A 21,088-nucleotide genomic window follows, 5' to 3' on the forward strand; every position below is an offset into this window, starting at 1 on the left:
GAGGTCCACTGGGCTCAAGGAGCCCGTTTTCAGTGGAGGCCCAAGCAGAAAAGCTCCTTAATACATAGTACAAGCTCTATAATATGAAGTACAATACACAGTAGAAATAGAACCCAAGTAAACAGATTTTAAATACAAAATAGCAAAAACTAAAAGTTGAATAGGAACATAGGGTAACGTATAATACACATTTACAAGTTTACTGGTTGAGAGCAGTAAAACAGAGTTAATTTAGTACAGAGGTTTAAATCATCTGAGAATGGTATAGAAGTAACATTAGCAAGAAGGCAGTACATAGGGTTACAGATGAGAAGGCATCCGTGTACAGATGCCCAGAAGTCTATGGGGTTTGTAACCGCAGACTGGAAGGTGACTGGACTGCAACATCTGCAGTCACATACATGGATGAATAGCAACTGAATGGCTCCAGGGAAGGGAATTTGTATTTGGCGCTCTCGCTGTAAGGGAACATACAGGTAGTGTGTGTCTGTGTGTGTGTGTGTGTGTGTGTGTGTGTGTGTGTGTGTGTGTGTGTGTGTGTGTGTGTGTGTGTGTGTGTGATGCTCCAGTTAAATATACCTGGTAGCTAGAGTTATTCAGGCTCAAACCCTGTACCTTGGGTACAGGTAGCAAGAGCTTGAATTCCCTACCCACCACCACTTGTGAAAACTGTTCAGATATTTGCCCCATATTTTTGTTCTGTTCCTCATAAAATCTGTGGTTCTCTGGATTTTTGTAATCCGTGAAGGATTGAATTCACTAAATAATGACAGGCATTTGAATTTCAGGCTTCATTTTCTTCAGAAAATACATGGTAACACAAAACCTTTTATTCTAGCAATTTTCTAAGTTTATAAGATCAATATTTGAAAACTGTCCCTATTTTGGGGCTGTACTCCCCCCATTATTGGCTTTGACCAGTTTTTTTTGTGCTAAGAGTTTGAGAGCTATGGTGAGAACGAAATTCATTAAATGATAGCCATTCAGTCTTCCTGTCTTTCAAGAAACAGCTGATTTGGCATGCTCTGACTGTAGTGCATAGGGTCCTGGGTTCAAGACATGGCAGTGAAATGCATGGTGGTAACACAAAATTTTATTCTAGCAACCTTCCAAGATTATACACGCAATGTTTAAAATGCGTCCCTGATTTTTGGGCTTTTGCTCCCCCCCCCCCAAATAAATTTTGGCTTTTTCCAGATTTATTGTGCTGCAAAGTTGAGAGATATAGTTGAGTGTTGAGTAGATTTTACAAGGAGCTGAGAGCTTCAGGGGAAGAGAAATTTTGTGCCGCTTATAGTGAGTCTGCTTACATTGTTAATAGCTAATAGGCTGAATATTTGCTTTTGATGCAGAAGGTTGTGGGTTCTACTCCCACACTATTTAGATGCATTGCTGATACTGTACTGTGTTGTACTTTTAAAGGGGTTCCTGCTGCAGTCATGAGAATGTCCTCTTTGGTGGAGATGCATAGTAACTATGAACCTGTTATCAGTTTGTCATCCATTCCCTATTGCAATATTACTAGCTTATCATTTTTTAATGTAACAAAGGCAATTTATTCCTCAAGGGCAACAGGCACTTGTTTGTAAATGAAACAATGAAATATAAAGTTGTTTGCAAGCAGCAAGCTCTTCATTAGTTACAGATCACCTTAATGTGTAATTATTTAGATGACTTTTACTTCTGCAAAGACGGTGCATATTTACTGATACTGTTGGAATGTAGAAGTTTGAGTAGACTTTTATGGTGGAAATGTCCTGAATTGAACAGTTTTGTCATTACTGGTGCATGCATTTTGTTTCATTGTTTACTGAAAAAATGTTCAAAACAATACAATTAAAACCCTCTCTAACAACTGTACTGTATTATACAAGGAATACAATGTAATACAATCAGGAAGGTGTTACTGATTCTCGGATCAGCTCAGGTGCGCAACCTCCCAGTTCTTGGTTGGAAGTGTTCGATTAGGAACCAGTTAAATCAACTGTCTACAAGCACAAACTTTTTTTGTTATTGAATATTTTCACTGATTTGAGTCTGAATGCAACTGAATAAAGCCATATTGAAGCAATCACTTCTCTTAGACCTTTGTTTTTTCTTTGTGGAGGGGGTATACTTGTTGTCCACATCTAGGGAGTCAAGTCAGTCGTGTAGGATTTCTGCCCCACAATTCTCCTGGCTGAACTATAACTCTCACCAGTCCAGATTTTCACAAAATTAATGGATCTTTGCTTCTTTTTTGGTTTGTTCCTCATAAAATTTGTGGTTTTCTAGCAAATTGCTTAGCAATGATGTCACTTAATGACAGACATTGAGTTTCAGACTTCATACCAGTCAGAAAAATGCATGCTAAAGTAAGACCTGTTATTCTATCAACTAAGATTATACAAGAGCAATTTTAGTGCTGTTTGTTCCCCCAATATAGTTAGCCTTGTCCAGATTTCCTGCATTAAGAGGTTGAGAGGTATGCGCAAATAAATCACTTTATAGCATTAGGTATATCCAGACCTCTCAACTGTCCTTGATTCTGGCTCCAAATGTTTCTGTCCCCCTAACAATCCTCCGCAAAATGATAATTTTGGAAGAAACGTGGAGGATTTACAATTAGTAAATAACTGTAATGATCAGAGTTACAGATTACTTTTATTTTAGAAATGCATGTAGATTCTCTTATTTTTTTGTCAGCTGCTCAACTTAACAGTATTAATATAGAAATGTGTCCCTTCTTTGACAGGTTCCCAGCTGTATCGTGTGGCTATTTTATATTTTTGCATCACATTTTTGGCCTGTTTTTCATAAAATTGTGTTTTTTTTCTGGCAAATTAGTGGCAAATCATTAAAGACTGAAGTTAGAAAATAATGACAGCCATTTGAGTTACAGATTTAATACCCTTCAGAAATTCACACTAATGCAATACCTACTGTTCTATTATCTTTCTAAGTTTATAAGAGCAATATTTAAAAATTGTCCTTATTTTTGGGCCTTTGTTCCACTTATGGCTATTTCCAGATTTCTTGCTCTGAGGTTGAGAGGTATGAATGCCAGAGCCATCACCATCAGCCAGAGACATTTCAAATTGTGACATACTTGTTGCACCCCACTCCCCCATGTAGTGACTCTGGATGTGTCCAAGCAAGGCAAGGAGCAGTTATGCAGTGTAAGTGTGCAGTGTATTCCCCCATCCAAGGTAGACCACAAGTATGACCGTGGGCTTTTCATCTGTCCTTTATTTTGCAGAATGTTTTGGTTTTCTGTCATATTTTTATACAGTTGATTTATGCTTCTTATTATTCAGGAAATGCATGCTGTTGCAGTGCCTGTTGCTCAGTGTTTAAGTAGCAATGCTTTAATGACCATCGGGTAAGCTTGTCGGAGATTGTAAAATGCAAGTAAGCTTTAATAAGCATACTGTTAAAGCATTATCAACATTGAAAACCTTTCTGTTGTTGCCATGCAGAGAATATTTACATAACTAGATAACGTATATGCCATAGGTATTGAAATGTATATGACAGTATTTGTAATAAAGGACAGGATTACAGTATTTTCAGAAGCTCATTATATTTGTTGGACACTTGCAGTCATCTTTGCAGGCTTTACCCATAAACTAAAGAGAATGCCAATCTATCATGTGTGGTCCATAACCTGTACAGTAATCATTTAAGCAATTTATCTTGAGCTTGTTTGTTGTTTGCTGTTCATTTTGTACTCTGATCATGTTTACCCCATAAAACAAGTAGATAGTTGTTGTCAGGCAGCAGGTCTTTTTTGGATAAGAAACATTTTTACAAGTGGAGGTAATTGGTATCACAGAGACGGCTACTTTCAGCACGTTACTTGGTACTTTTATAAAGCTGAATATAAATTATACTTAGAACTGCAGTGCAAGAAGTGGATTGCGTTGAGTGCTGCTCGTCTCTATATTTTATTTCAACTGCCATTACAGTAATGTATTTAAAAAGTAATTTATTTTTTCATGCCTCACAACCTTTTTTGTTTCCATCTAGATATTAAGTAAGTTGTCATGTAGCCAATGCATTGAAATATTTTTCTTCTACACTTCATTTTGTCCTGATTGGACACTCATGACGACAGTTTGACACCAGGGCAGCGTATTTAATTAAAGTCCCAGTTTTTGTGGTTTTGAGCATAGCCCCGCCTCTTTCTGGTTGGCCACACCCCCATTGGCTCCACCCATTCAGCTGTTGATTTGAAATCACCAGCCACCACTGCATATACACAATTTATTTATTTATATATATATATATATATATATATATATATATATATATATATATATATATATATATATATATATATATATATATATATTTATATATATATATATATATATATATATATATATATATATATATATATATATATATATATATATATATACATATATATGTGTGTGTGTGTGTGTGTGTGTGTGTGTGCGCGTGTGTGCGTGTTTGTGTGTATTTTAGGACTTAATATATTCGGGCTGGAACTGAAAAGGGAACCTACTGTTCTAGTAATACACACATACATAAATCTGTTCTTGCAAGTCTTTCTTCCAAGCAGACACGAATGCAACAAAATTGTGTGTGCAAACACTCAACACAAGTCAAGTTGGCAGAATATGAAAGCAAACAAATCTACCAAAGAGGCAGCATCCAAAATATCTAAATACACTAGCACAAAGACAGCAAACAATTTTCCAAAATATCGAAATACATCAGCACAAAGACAGCAAAAAGATTTTTTGCTGTCTTTGCGCTGGGGGTATTTCTATATTTTGGAGCAGGATATGAAAGCACCCAACTCTGAGACTGACTATACAGGACTCCTTCAAGTTGACAAGCATGTGAAGCCATCTTTATTGCATTGTACAAGCAGAAAGACATTCCAATGTAACCAAAGTGATAAAAAGAATTGCTAATCAGATGATTTCAGGTGATGCAATCTTCACTGCACATGGAAACGGGTAATTAAATCAATGGTCCATTCTAATGGCGAAATATACAGCTCCACCCATGTAACTTAACATTTCATATTTCATTAGAGGGTCTGTACTTTTACTTTCTCTAGTATGTTTCCTTAAGGTACTTGTAGGACCTTGGCTCTGCCAACATCCAGCACAGACAATTACATTATATCCTGGCTTAAGACCTTGTATCAGCTCAAAAGAGATGGAAAACATCAGAAAAGCTACACGGTAAAAACTGTGGTCCCAAGAATGCAGCATTTTGCAGCTTAATTCAGTTAAAAAAATACATAAAGGGTTAACAAAAATTTGTTTATGTTATGTACTGTGCTTATTGTAATGAAAGTCCTAAGAAAAATGTGACCAAAATGAATATCCTCTTGCAGATACAGATTATAAAAGTAATTCTAAGTAAACCTACCTTTTCCATTTCCTTGAATTCTTCATCTAGCTTTGTACCTTCGGCACCACCAACTTTCTCACTGACAAGCTGTTGAGAAACAAAAATGCAAATGTGGTTAAAATTCTAATACAGCTGGATCTCACATTTGCTTAAAATATGATGGTCATCAAACAACAAAGCACACCGCAAATCTGCCAACACATACATAAACAGTTTCTTCTTCCTTCATAGTAGGACAGGAGTGAACGTAGTACAATTAACACACTCAAAGGCCAAGCAATGGCACTGGCTTCCAATTATGACGTTCTCATACAGTAGCTTGTACTCCCTTCAGATTCTTTCACTTTATTCAATTATTTCCAAAGCTGTGGATATTTTTATCATATACCACTTTTGCAATCAGAAATCTTTTGTAAAGTACTGTTTTAAAAGAAACCTGAATTAATCTATAGGATTTAATGTCCTGTATTTTTATACAGAAGTGTGCATTCGTCATGCAACTTTGGATAACCTTTGTTCTTTAAAGTTCAGAGAACCAGATTTATGGAATAAGATGGGGCTGTGTATGTGGCAAAGGTGAGGCAAGCTTACTACATGAAAGGTAAACCATGCCTTTTCAGAATCTACCTAGTTTGTAGACATCTCACACAAGAGCAAAGAATCCAGCCTTTCCTATTGTTCTAGACCAGGTTCGCCAGTCTCCCAAACTCAACAGTTTCATTACTGATATGCAAGGTGTTAGGGAGTAAGTGATGTGCCGAATAGTCTTTTATTTTACAAACAGTAAATATTGAGATGCGTCATTTTTTCAGTCTTTTTTCTGTTGGCACATCTGCTCTTTGAAACAGATGCTGAACTAACCTAGTACTAACCATTTGATAGGTTAAAAAAGGTGTGGCTGACGTGTACAACCCAGGCAGTAATTTCAGTTTTGGGTCAAGAACCACTTCCAAGCAGAACTACCTTTTGTCACCATAGCTCTCTACCTTTTTCTACAGAAACAGAGAATTCCATAAATAATCAAGGACAAATGCCCCAAATCAGGGCCGCTTTTTTTTTTTATATTTATTTCATGGATTGCAGCTGTTTAAAAGGAAAGCCCAAGCATAAAACCTCTTTTCAGTGGAACACTAGGAAACAAAACTCCGCAAGAAAACTGTTACAGTCAAGAGTATTGTTGACTCGTATACTTGACAGAATTCAGCAAAGCCGAAAATAGATTCTGGAACCTTTGAAACAAGCAGAGGTAGGAATATTAATAAGTGGAATAAGGGGGAAAATCTTGTACAGATTCATAAGTGTTCGACTTTGTCTGCAACAAGGCAATTACAGGAAATTAGAAGAAACTGTGAATAAAAGGCATGAAATAAGAGAGACTAGTGACAGTCCTCTGGAAATATTTTTTTGTTGTTGTTTTTGTAAGGGGTATTATTGTACGTTTAGGAGTTTGCAGAGGAGGTTTAGATCACTGGACCAAATATTTCTAAGGTCTTACGACTTGCTGCTGTGTATAAATCCATCAGTAATGGGTCAGAGGATGCCTTGTATGCCAGACAGAGGTCACTTCTTAGCAGTCTGTTCCTATGGAGTATCGTGACAGGGCTTTGAGTCGGTCCATGTACGGACATATTGTTTAGGCCTTGTATCCTTTTAATAAGTTATCTCTGTGAGCGTTCCATTTGCTGCATGTGCTTAAACAGAGACATGCCAAAGGAAGCATTATACTCAATGACTGGCCTAAACAGGGCCAAGAAAAGGGGACAATGACATCCCTAGATCTAGACGCAACCCCTTTGTTTATAAGCTGCACTGTACAGCACTTTCTTACAACAGTGGACACACAGGACAGTGACCTAATTTTTGACCAAAGTTCCCAATTCCCAAACAAATGGGTCGATTCTCAGAAGCGTATTGTTAATGAGGTAGTACCCCATCACAGATGACTCACCAAAGGTTAAGATTTTTTTGTCAATTCTGGCACCAGTTACTTGTTTTGGGCACACCTTCATGCAGGATGGCCATGTCATTTAGGGATTCAGTAACTGTTCCCAGCTTGTAGTCATCTGCAAACTTAGTCAGCCTGAAACCTTTAGTATTGGCCATTACTTCACAGAACCAGGTGGCAAACAGGACAGTTCCCAGCACCAAACCCTGCTGGATTCCACTGAGGACCTGTCTCTGTGGAACTAATTCTTCCTATTTTGATCTACATCCTGTGAGCCAGCTGGCAATCCAGAGGGTGACACAGGGGTTTTACTCCTAAGTTGTTTAACTTTTCTACTATGCCCAAGTGGGTGACTATATCAAACGCCTTGGTCAGGTCGAGATATGCACTGTGTACCATTTTACCTTCATCCACTACTTTGGTAACCTTTTTAAAGAAGGTTCCCTACATCCTTAACTGATTAGTTCCAATTAGATTAGAATTAGAATTAATATGAGACTTAGAATTTAATTAAATCTTTCCATGGCTTTGCATATAAGGCTGGTCCAACTTAAAAGTCTGTGAGAGGTCCTCCCTTATGCAGGCAAGTGACTGTAGCTGTTCTCCATCCACTTGGTAAACAACTTGTATTGCAGCTGAGGTTGAACGGTGTTGCTAGGGGTGTGGCTGAATCATACTTCGTGTTGTTTAAGGTGCATCCAGGGATATTCTCAGGACCCACTGATGTAGTATTTTTTAATATTTTCACAGCACTTTCAGGATTTGATTTCAGCTATATCTTGTGGGATACAGGGTAAAGTCTGAGCTGAATTTACCAGCCAGTAGGTTAGTTGCACCTTCAGCCTCAGCCGCAGTGTAGGTTTATCAGCTCAGAGCACTGCTACTTTGTTTCTGACCTTCTGAACAAAATAAAAAAGGCCTTATTTTCATCTCTGGCTCGGGTGGTTATTTTAGCCTCAACTTGGTTTTGGTCAATTTTATTAAGCTCCTGAGTTGTTTATTTCAATGATGAGGGCTCTGTTATTTGGAGAATTACTCTTCTTTCTTTTGGTCAAAATTCTCTTCCTTTTATTGTAAAGCTTGCTGACCTCATGGTTTCACCAAGGGGGTTTGTTTCAGGGATTTGCCCTGCATTTGTTCCTACAGGGGTACAGCCGCATCTATGCAGCTGTTTACATGCTGGAACAGTGCAGTGATGTACATTTCCGGATTTCCATCAGCGTTAACTGGGTGTGGTGGGGATTTGAAGCTTGCCAATGTATCACTGAGAAGGAGGTAGTTTTAGTGAAATTTTAAATCTACCTTGGGTAGAAGGAATCTTTGGTTTCAATTTAATTTTGAAGGAAACAGCTTTATAGTTCGACCTAACAAGTGACAATGATATACAAGGAACGGTACAAAATACCCCCAACATTAGTACAGACAGGATGCAAGATTCTGTCCCCCTTAGTGGCTACTATGACTAATTCTTCCAGGGCATTTGCACTGATAAAGTCAGGAATCCCTGTGGTCATACACTAGTGGTGATATATTTTCCCCAGTCTATAGATGGACAGTTTAAACCACGTAGGAAACTGGAAGTGGACTTAATACTGAGCAATTCCAGTTCCTGCCGATACAACATACATACAAATATTTCAGGTACAGGCAATAATGCCTTTCTAGGCGGCCAATATACTAAAACCGTTATTCCCATAACGTGTGTCCAGGTCAAAAAATGTCCGAGCTAGTGCTTGCTTTAATGTAAGTTATTAGTCTACTGTACGCATCTGCTACTTTCTCAGAGAATGGATTAGTACGTGTCGTCCAATGATTCTAAACTACTTTTTGAAAATCCCAAACATTCCTAGAGGTAGTTATATCTGTAAATACCCTATATACCTGAATAAGGTCCCCTCTTAAATATATGAATCTTTCAGAATAACTAACATGCACGGATGCCTTCTGCATACTTCCATTAGAGGTAGTTATCTGTAAATACCCTATATACCTGAATAAGGTCCCCTCTTAAATATATGAATCTTTCAGAATAACTAACATGCACGGATGCCTTCTGCATACTTCCATTAGAGGTAGTTATCTGTAAATACCCTATATACCTGAATAAGGTCCTTGCTTAAATATATGAATCTTTCAGAATAACTAACATGCACGGATGCCTTCTGCATACTTCCATTAGAGGTAGTTATCTCTAAATACCCTATATACCTGAATAAGGTCCCCTCTTAAATATATGAATCTTTCAGAATAACTAACATGCACGGATGCCTTCTACATACTTCCATTAGAGGTAGTTATCTCTAAATACCCTATATACCTGAATAAGGCCCCCTCTTAAATATATGAATCTTTCAGAATAACTAACATGCACGGATGCCTTCTGCATACTTCCATTAGAGGTAGTTATCTGTAAATACCCTATATACCTGAATAAGGTCCCCGCTTAAATATATGAATCTTTCAGAATAACTAACATGCACGGATGCCTTCTGCATACTTCCATTAGAGGTAGTTATCTGTAAATACCCTATATACCTGAATAAGGTCCCCTCTTAAATATATGAATCTTTCAGAATAACTAACATGCACGGATGCCTTCTGCATACTTCCATTAGAGGTAGTTATCTCTAAATACCCTATATACCTGAATAAGATCTCCTCTTAAATATATGAATCTTTCAGAATAACTAATTTTTTCACATGCATGGATGCCTTTGGTATACGTCCATTATACTCTTGCCAATTGCACCAAGTGCCCTCTTTTCTGGGAACAAGGAACAGTCTGGAATAAAAGCCTTTGCCCATTTGGTCTGAGGGGACAGGTTCTACTGCCCCTTTGGATATGAGACTTTGAACCTGTTTCAGTGCCTCTGCCCACTGATTTGGAGGTAAGTTTGGGTACCCTCTTGGAAATGGGAGTTCGTTGAAAGAGAATTTGTATCCCTGAAAAATGACCTTTTAGACCCATTTGGGCCTTTGTTACATAAAGCCAATTTTCTTTGCAGAAGGAGAGCCTTCCTCCTAGCTTTTGGTGAGTGAAGGGAGGGCAGAGGGGGGAGGGGGAGTCATTGAGGGTTTTTGCCATAGAAGGATGGCTTAGAACCCCCTGCCTTTGGGGTGGATATGGTCCACTGTTTGGTTCTCTGCTGCTCCTGGGACAGGGGCCTGGGTGGCATGCTCTCTGTGAGGCTTACCTTGGCCCTGTCTACTAGGTGCAGGGAAGGACCAGTGCTTAGAGGGAAAGTTCCTGCAGAATATGGGAGGTTGAACATGAAAGAAATCTTTTACTTTTTGCATAGATTTTCCTTTGTCTTCCATCTTTTTAAGCACCTCTTCTGCTTTTACTCCAAAGAAGCGGTCCTTATCCAGGGGTGCATAAATTAATTTAGACTTGACATGATCAGAGTGAGGTTGTTCCTTCAACCATGCACGTCTCCTAATGACAGATCCTGACACTGCTGCTCTGCTTGAGGCTTCTAGGGTGTCATATCCACAGTGTAATGAGTGTTTGGCCACTTGAAAAGTAGGGTGCAGTAAATCTGGTTAACTCTTTCAAATTGGCACAGTAAGTAAAGGTTGAAATATTTTGTTTTAATAGTTCCAAAGTATGTTGCTGATATTTTAACATATGGAACTGACAGTTGAGTGCTCTGATACCAAAGTTGCAGAGGTGTATACTTTTTTTACCCCATCTGTCCAGAGCTAAGGAATAGGATTCTTGGCAGAACTAGTCTTAGCTCCTTTAGGTCCCTGTGTAATGACCTCTGGGTTTGCAGCAGGATTTCTGTACAGGTATTTGTAAGAATCTGATACTCTGTAATAACTGTCAGGTTTACTGGGAGCAGGTGGGTGGGCGTCAGGGGCTAAGATGGATTCATGGAAAACATCATCCACCACTTCTAAAATAGGGGGGATGGCCAGGGGTCTGTGCTGGGACAGGTCTAGAAACTCTGTCTTTTCTTAGACTGAGGGAGGTCCTGGGATTCCCAGTGGAAATGTTCCCCGAAAGGAAAGATCTTCTGGTGGGGAGGCAGAAGGAATGGATTCCTCTGCATCTGAATCCTCATAAGTGGTCAGAGGAGGTTGTTCCTCTTCAAATTCTGAATAATCAGAGTCCTCAGAATCCTGTTCCCTCATAATTTCTGGAGAAGGGTGTATTTTCCTTTTAGAAGTTGTGGCCTGACTACCCCCGATAAGGGAGATAAGATCGTCCGCCATTTTAAGCATTTGTGTTTGGAGTGGTGGAGCAAGAGCAAGATGGTGGCTAGAAGCAGATTTTTCTAAGACTGGCCTGGCTTCTAGGCCTAAGAATATCCACTGGTCTGAAAGAAATGTTAGTCGTTTTTTGTCTAGATTCAGTAGTGCGACAGGCTTCTTCGGAAGCCAGTGCCTGTGTCGTGGCTCCGGACCCAACCGAGGCAAAGACGGCCAAAGGCTCAGAAGATGACAAAGATTTCTGCAGCATACTGGACTCCAAAAGGGTCTTGGTGCAGGCCTGCGTAGATATCGAATCGGGCATCAGGGCTGCGAAAGTGCCTCACTTGAATTCTGGAGAACTGACAACCTGCTTTGCGTTAGAGTCATCGGAAGGCTCAACCCTGTGTGGTCTGTCTCTATTTTTATTTCTGCGTTTTTTCAGAATGTCCACGAATTGTTGGCCGACTGACGCAACTTCAGAATGCGAAGACGGAAGACGAAAATACCTGTCTACAATAAGAGCTCTACAGCAAATAGTCCTTGCATTAAAAAGAGGGCACAGAACCAGCAACGGGGGACGTCGTGGTCTGGGCCTAAACAAGTGACACAGTATGAATGGAAGTCTCGGTGTGGGATCTGCTTTCCACAGGCAAGACAATTGTTAACTTTTTCGGACATGGGTTAGTGCAAGAAAAAAGGATCCCCAACGGGGTACTTGGCTTTAGACGTTTTCACCTGCAAGTCAAACTCTGGTAGCGACTGACCTGCACACTTGTGAAATGCTTCTGCTACGGGCTCCAAGGCAAGAAAGACTGATGTAATGACGTCGGCTGCCTTGCTTTACAGAACTGACGACCTGACATCAGACTACAGGTGACAGCAGCCGACACAGAAAAAGATTGACTCTGGTATTCCGGCTGGCCGAGGGCTACCATAGCTGGGATAACCCCACAGGTGAGGACTGCAACAGTGAAACACGAAAAACATCAATGATTTCATCACTTCCGATTTCCTAGACTTCATAAATCTTTTTTATACAACCCACAGTTCAATAACTATCATTAACGTCTTGGATGATATTAGAAAAACTCAAAGCTGGATCTAACCATATGCTTGGGTCCTTTAATAAAACTTCAGGTTCAATCAGTGTGTGCTGCATTAAATATCCAGCTTTCAATCCATACAGCTTCCAAATCTCATATACTTAGTTTCTGATGTATTTATCAGCATATAATTCTCCTTTGCCCGAACAAGCAGTTTAATCAAGTTGTTCTATAGACATGCCCTATCTTTAACGCACATAATCAGGCTACCAGTTTTTGAGCCATCTGCATACAGAATGTAGAATGACTCGGATGAAACAAAGTTGTTCTATAGACATGCCCTATCTTTAACGCACATAATCAGGCTACCAGGTTTTGAGCCATCTGCATACAGAATGTAGAATGACTCTGATGAAACAGAAAGTTGTTCTATAGACATGCCCTATCTTTAACGCACATAATCAGGCTACCAGTTTTGAGCCATCCGCATACAGAATGTAGAATGACTCGGATGAAACAGAAAGTTGTTCTATAGACATGCCCTATCTTTAACGCACATAATCAGGCTACCAGTTTTTGAGCCATCTGCATACAGAATGTAGAATGACTCGGATGAAACAAAGTTGTTCTATAGACATACCCTATCTTTAACGCACATAATCAGGCTACCAGGTTTTGAGCCATCTGCATACAGAATGTAGAATGACTTGGATGAAACAGAAAGTTGTTCTATAGACATACCCTATCTTTAACGCACATAATCAGGCTACCAGGTTTTGAGCCATCTGCATACAGAATGTAGAATGACTCGGATGAAACAGAAAGTTGTTCTATAGACATGCCCTATCTTAGTTTTGAGCCATCTGCATACAGGATGAAACAGAAAGTTGTTCTATAGACATGCCTAATCAGGCTACCAGGTTTTGAGCCATCTGCATACAGAATGTAGAATGACTCGGATGAAACAGAAAGTTGTTCTATAGACATGCCCTATCTTTAACGCACATAATCAGGCTACCAGTTTTTGAGCCATCTGCATACAGAATGTAGAATGACTCGGATGAAACAGACCTGAAAGATGCAATCAAATCAAGTATAGGCCTAGACAGGGGTAGACAGGCATTGTGGTTTCTTGGGTCACAGAGGGAGTTCTACAGCTAATATATGGCATGTTACAGGATAGTTATTTAGACATAAAGAAGCATTAGTGCATCAGGTTGCTTTACTAGCCTTGATGACAGTCTCTTCATGATGAATACTGAGATACCGCCACCTTTTTCCCTCCTGCGCAGTAGCTGGTCTAAATGTGTAAAAGACAATACAGCCCTGGAAAGCCTGAGTGCTCTCCATTTTAAACCATGTGTCCGTCACTTCACAGACATCTATGCCCTTCAGGGTGAACAGGCTTCTTGTTTAGGTTCTTAGCACTAAATCAATAACACCTTCATGTTCTATACTGCTTGCTTCATTATGTTGGTACGTTTGATAGGTTGGCATTGCCTAAAAAAGACACAGAGGGTGGACAACATCTTTGCCAATAATTTAACACCTACAGGGGACAGATGCCGGCCAGCCCTTGCAAAGCAGCATGGTCAATCAGTTATAGCCTCCTATGCTGACAAATATTGGATCCCCTTCAAACGATACCAAAAGGTTAGCCAATCAATTATTTTTTTCTAGTATTGTGGCATCATGCCTGTAGAAGTCAGAATGCTGCTTAATGTTCGGCTCACAACTGCCTGGGACACAGTGAGAGCTTCAAGTCTCTTTTCATATATTCCAAAGATGTATGTTTCAAGTCACTGACACCAACATGCACTGTGACAGCAATTGTTGCTCAAGAAGCTGAGTGCATGTGTGATCTGACAGATTATGCCACGACCCAGGGAAAGTACAGTTGTGTACACCTACCATAAATGTAGATGTTCGAGTGTCTTCACTGTTGCAGTCATAACTGTAGGGTGCTCCTGCCGGCAGGCAGCCCGAGGTCGGCCAGAATCCCAAAGTCTGGGTCCGGCATCGGCTGTACAAGCCAGTACCCTGACGTCAGTACGCTCTGGTACATAGCCCTCAGCCGACGCCATCTTCTCCAGCCTTTCTTGCCCTACATGTCAGAAGTCCCCCAATAAATCAAAAAAAAATGAATCCAACATGGAAACACAAATACACCACAAAGGAGAGAAAAAGAGGGGATAGGAGGGAGGGAAACACCGACTGCAACAGTGAAGACACTCGAACATCTACATTTATGGTAGGTGTACACAACTGTACTATGTTCATAGTGTTTCACCGTTGCAGTCATAACTGTAGGGTGGAATCCCAAAGCAGTGAAAAAAGGAGGTTTAGACAGAAGAAGGGGCAGCAAGAACACCCTGCAAAACAACAGAGGCAAAGCCTGCCCTGGTCTTAGAATACAAAGGGAGATTGTAGTGCTTGGAAAAAGTATGCACAGAACTCCAAGTGGCAGCTTCCAAGATATCCTTGGTAGGAACTCCCCTGAGAAAAGCTGTAGAAGTAGCAGCTGCTCTAGTAGAATGACTTCTCACAGTACCTGGAAACTGTTTCCCATGATGAGTGTAACAAAATCTTATTCCATAAGAAATCCGTTTGGAAATAGCCTTTCCAAGAGAACTGGAGGCAAAAGAAACAAACAATTGGTTAGATTTTTCTGAACTCTTTAGTCTTGTCCAAATAAAATCGTAACTGTCTGTGCACGTCCAAGGAATGCAAAATCCTTTCCCCTTTATTCTGAGGATTAGGAAAGAAGGTAGGAAGTTGAATTGTTTGATTTAAAGCCACATTCGAAATCACCTTGGGCATGAAAGTAGGATTGGTCCTCAAGGATACTCTGTCCTGGTGGAAAATAAGGTATGGTTTCACAGCCATGAGAGCTTGCAACTCTGAGACCCTTCTGGCAGAAGTCAAAGCTAACAAAAGAACTGTCTTCCAAGATAAAAACTTAATATCTGAAGATGCAGCAGGCTCAAAAGGAGGCAAAGTAAGTTTTTCTAAAACATAATTAAGATCCCAAGCAGGAACAGGAGGTGTCCTGGGAGGCCTTAAATTCTTAGCCCCTCTCAAGAATTGTCTCACCAAAGGATGAGAAAAAACAGGGGGAGCAGTACTGAAATGAGCAGAAATAGCAAAAGCATGAATCTTAATGGAAGAAAAGGAAAGTCCATTAGACAAAAGATCCGAAAGGTAAAGCAAAATAGAAGAGAGATCAGGTACCAAAGGGTCCAAACCTCGGCCCTGCATCCAAATGCAAAATCTCTTCCATTTAGAGGCATAGGATTTCCTAGTTCTAGGCCGTCTAGCTTCCAAAAGAACATCCAAAACTTGTTTGGGAAGACTAGAAGAAATCAAATTCCTTTGAAGAGCCAAGCTGCCAGGCAAAGGGTCTTGAGATTGGAATGTAGCAACTGACCCTGATGCTGGGACAGAAGAGAAGGGTTCAGAGGGAGAATCCAAGGAGGCTCCAAGAACAGGTGCTTTAAAGTTGGATACCAAAACTGACGAGGCCAATTTGGAGCAATCAAGATGAGGAACTTGGGCTCGTCCTGTTTTATCTTTAGTAATACCCGAGGAAGTAGAGGAAGAGGAGGGAAGGCATAACCCGAAAGGTTTTTCCAGTTGAAGGACAGGGCATCCACTTTCCAAGCTGTTCTGTGGAATGACCTGGTGCAAAAGTGAGGCAGCTGATGATTGAGATGGGATGCAAACAGATCTATCTGGGGGCATCCTCAAACTGCAGTAATCCTGTTGAATAAGTCGGTGTCTAGCATCCATTCATGAGGATCTACAATGTTCCTGCTCAGGCTGTCTGCTAAGAGATTCTGTTCTCCTGGTATGAATTGGGCCTGGAGATGTAGATTCAGAGTTAGAGCTGTGTCCCATAAAGCCATAGCTAGTCTGCAAAGGGGGTACGAATGAGAACCCCCCTGCTTGTTTATGTACCACATGACTGTGGTGTTGTCTGTGCAAATCAAAAGAGGCCCTGGATGCAAAAGGTTCTTGAAGGCTAGAAGAGCATTTTGAACTGCCAACATTTCCTTCAGATTGATATGCCAGTGAAGATGATCCTTTGTCCAGGTTCCCTGCTGGCAATTGCCTAGAAAATGTGCTCCCCAAGCATAATCCGAGGCGTCCGTGGTTATGATTTGAGAAGGTTGAGGAAGACGGAAAGGCTTTCCTTCGTTTAAAGCACACACCCTGGACCACCAAAGGAACTCCTTTTGGAGGCAGGGGATCAGAGGAATCAGAGTGTCCAGATCATGGTAATGCTTCGACCATACACTTTTCAGATACCATTAAAGCTTTCTCATATGAAGCCTTGCATTTGGAATCAACAGAATGCAGGAAGCCATGTAGCCCAGTGCCTGCAGGAATTTCCTTGCAGTGAGCTGAGGTACAGTTGCCAAAGTCTTGAAAATTGAAGCCAGCTGTATTTGTTTTTCTGTAGTGAGGAAGGCCCTTTGTAAGGTTGTATTTAAGAGGGCTCCCAGGAATACCATTTGTTGAGAAGGGATCAGATGTGACTTTTTTGTGTTCACAGAAAATCCCAATAGGAGGAGAAGACGTTGAACAAAATCCAGATGTTGAAGTAAAAGATCCTTGCTGTCTGCCTGAATAAGGCAGTCGTCCAAATAAGGGTAAATCTGAATCCCCTGGAGTCTGCAATAAGCCACTACTGGTGCCAGGCACTTGGTAAAGACTCTGGGCACAGTAGATAAACCAAAGGGCAGTACAGAGAATTGATAGCGTCTCGAACCTGCCTTGAACCTGAGGAATTTCCTGCATTCCTGCCTGATGGGAATGTGTAAATAAGCTTCCTTTAGGTCCAATGTCACCATCCAGGCATCCTGAGAGAGCACTGGAATTAGCTGCTGCAGAGTAAGCATCTTGAATTTTGGAATTTCCAAAAAGGTGTTTAACACAGAAAGGTCCAGAATAGGTCTCCATGAGCTTTGTTTTCTTGGAACCAGAAACAGTCTTGAATAAAACCCTTTTCCCATCTCAGAGTGGAACAGGCTCTATGGCTCTCATGGCCAGAAGAGCATCCACTTGATTTAAGGCCTCTGACCATTGATGTTTTGGCAGATCTGGCCAACCGAAAGCTCTTGGCAAGGTATGAAAGTGGAATTTGTAACCTTTTAAAATCACGTCCAATACCCATTTGTCCTGGGTAATATGAGTCCAATTTCTGTAAAAAAAGAGAAAGTTTTCCTCCGAGAGGGGCATCCAGGTAAAGAGGTCCTGTAGCCCAACCGAGAGAGTCATTGAGTTTGCTTTCTTTGAGATTGGGATCTGTCTTCTCCCCTTCTAGGTGAAGAAGCAGTCCATTGTCTCTATCTGTAGGAGGCCTGAGCTTGGCCACGACCTCTGGAGCGTCTATATCTTCCCCTTTGAGGCCTGTCAGACGTGGGAAAGGACCAGTTTTTGGAGGGCCAATTCCTGGAAAATCTAGGAGGCTGAACTTGCAAGAAATCTTTCACAGTTTGCATAGATTTTGCCTTTTCTTCCATCTTTTTAATAACCTCCTCAGCCTTAGATCCAAAAAGAACATCGTGCTGAACAGGGGCATCTAAATAATTTAGCCTTAACCTGTTCAGGTAAACTTTGCTCACGAAGCCAAGCATGTCTCCTGATAACAGTACCAGAGGCTGTGGCCCTGCAAGAAGCATCCAAAGCATCAAAACCACAATGCAAGCTATGTTTGTTCAGTTGCATGCAATACATCCTGTAGTTCCTTATCTTCTGCACATGCAGGAAGGGAAGCAAGCTTTTGCTTTAAAACAGACAAAAGAAATTGCTGATACTTAAACATATGAAATTGACAATTTAAAGCCCTAACAGAAAGGGTAGCAGAAGTATATACCTTTTTGCCCCACCTGTCTAAGGCACGAGAATCCTTCTCAGAGGGAATAGGATTCTTAGAAGTAGCAACTTTAGCAGCCTTAGAACCCTGAGAAATAGTTTCAGGATCTGCAGAAGGATTCTTAAATAAGAACAAATGAGACTCAGGAACCCTATAAAACCTATCAGGCTTAGAGGGAGCAGGAGGCATGGAATCAGGATTCAAATTAGCCTCGGAAAAAGGAGGGATAGCCAAAGGCCTATGTTGAGGAAGAAGAAGGAATTCTCTAAGCCTCTTCTTGGAAGCAGAATAATCCTGACCTTCCCAATGAAAATGTTCCCTCATCTCATGTAAGGTTTCCCCAAAAGAAAAATCTTCAGGCGGAGAGGCAGAGGGCAAGGAGTCCTCAGCATCCGAATCCTCATAAGGAGGAAAAGAATATTCCTGATCAGAGGAAGAGACAGAAGATATAGAAGCCTGGTCAGAGGAATCCATAGGAACATCCTGTCTAGGCCTTTTCTCAGGGGGGGGGGTGAGAACCCCTAATCATAGAAAGAAAATCTTCAGCCATCCTTAACAACTGCTTCTGTGTCCTGGGAGTAGATTCAGAAGTAGCTTGAGCAGGAGCTTTAGACTTAACAGGAGTCTGACTTTGCCTTTGCCTTTGAAATAGTGATGTGAGTAGGCCTGAATACCCCCCTCAGAAGCCAGTACCTGCACAGCGGTTCCAGACCCATCCGAGGGAGCGACGTCCGAAGGTCCTGCAGCAGATAAAATAGAAGGCCTAGACGGCTCCCCATGGGAGTCCGTATCGGCCATCGGTTCAGAAGTGGCGGACGACAGGGGCTGCAAAAGCGCCTCACTGACGACAGCCGAACCAGACGCCGGCTCCAGCTGCAACGAGTCCTGTTTGGACCTCGGAGGCCTGTCCTTGTCTTTGCGCTTCTTTTGAATTCCGGTAGTGTCCGACGACATTCTGTAATTGAAGCGACTGCCAAAATAATTCAGAGCCCAGTCGTACCTGCGTTTGATAGCACGAGAATTAAACCTGACACAGAACCGACAACAAGAAACGTCGTGGTCAGGGCCTAAGCAAGGTAGACAGTAAGAGTGGAAATCTTTATGAGGTATTTGTTTCCCACACGTAATACAATTATTAACTTTTTCTGACATCGGAGGAACAAGAAAAAGATTCCCCAACGGGGTACTTAGCTTTGAGAAGAGAAGTAAGAACTTCGGACCGACAACAACCAAAAAACGCTGATCGAAAATTGCCAACCAACGACTTGCGAGCTGCTTTCCACCGCACGGCAAGAAAGACTGGAGAAGATGGCGTCGGCTGAGGGCTATGTACCAGAGCGTACTGACGTCAGGGTACTGGCTCGTACAGCCGATGCCGGACCCAGACTTTGGGATTCTGGCCAACCTCGGGCTGCCTGCCGGCAGGAGCACCCTACAGTTATGACTGCAACAGTGAAACACGATGAACATCTAACCATCACTCTTTCCTTGCACAGCCTGTTAAGAGGCACATCTGTATATCTTACAATGGAGTCACTTGTAACAAGAATGTTTATTTGGGTCGGTGCCTGCCTTACATGCTCAGCATCTGCGACTTTGGGAATCTCTGCGTTATGAGAGGTGGCAGACTGGACTTGACTTGCTGAGTGTGTTTTGTGCCTGTGTTACATTTTGGAGGTCTCGGAAGATAACTAAGTTAATCTACAGAACCTCATCATATGGTGGCTTATATGTACTGTGATGTTCTTGGTGAGATGAGTGGTGTAGTGCTGATAATTTTAGTGTCTGAACTTGTGTGAGATTTTTACTTCCAGAGAAATTATATATGTACATCGCTCACATGGGGTTTGGAGGGTGACTCAATGGCTAAGGTGTTTGCCTTACAAACACAAGGTGCAGGGTTTGAGTCTCACAACGGATAACTGGCTAGGCTTAAAATGGCTCACAAGGGCAGTTAGCTTAGTACTAAACTATGAAACTATGAACATACTGTATTATGCCGTTTGAGTAGTATATGATCATCAGATAGCGTGAGACAATTCTCACACTGTCTCAAGATATCCATCTCAATCAGGTTGGTTACACACGTTGCAGGGAAGTGCTGCTCCATGGTTTCATGGTGGGGGGGATAACTCTTGCAGATTCAGTTTGTTTAGGATACTGTGCTTATTTAGTTAGGGGTGTTTATTTGTGCTAGACACAAGTTAATGGAGTCTCAGACCTGTATTTCTACGGAGGTAGTACAGACTTTGCAGTTGACACAGGTAAATGGAGCCTAAGACCTGGATTTCTACAGTAGTAGTACAGACTTTGCAGTTGACACAGGTTACTGGAGCGTCAGACCTGGATTTCTACAGTGGTAGTACAGACTTTGCAGTTGGCACAGGTAAATGGAGCCTAAGACCTGGATTTCTACAGTAGTAGTACAGACTTTCCAGTTGGCACAAGTTACTGGAGCCTCAAACCTGGATTTCTATGGTGGTAGTACAGACTTTGCAGTTGGCACAGGTTACTGGAGCCTCAGACCTGGATTTCTACGGTGGTAGTACAGACTTTGCTGTTGGCACAGGTTACTGGAGCCTCAGACCTGGATTTCTACGGTGATAGTACAGACTTTGCAGTTGGCACAGGTTACTGGAGCCTCAGACCTGG

At 41.3% G+C, this 21,088-nt stretch overlaps 1 protein-coding gene across 2 annotated transcripts in view; it reads right to left on the bottom strand.

Moving 5' to 3' along the window:
• Positions 1–21,088, bottom strand: part of SH3GL1 (SH3 domain containing GRB2 like 1, endophilin A2) — a 1,498,857-nt gene that overhangs the window by 903,498 nt on the left and 574,271 nt on the right. For both annotated transcript variants that reach the window (XM_044090588.1, XM_044090589.1), the window contains exon 2: positions 5,392–5,460. In XM_044090588.1, the coding sequence (XP_043946523.1) occupies positions 5,392–5,460 (69 nt within the window). The remainder of the gene's footprint in view (positions 1–5,391; positions 5,461–21,088) is intronic.

This window comes from Protopterus annectens, chromosome 13.part0 (genome assembly GCF_019279795.1).
Source record: "Protopterus annectens isolate FY-2018-M chromosome 13.part0, PAN1.0, whole genome shotgun sequence".
NCBI lineage: Eukaryota > Metazoa > Chordata > Ceratodontiformes > Protopteridae > Protopterus > Protopterus annectens.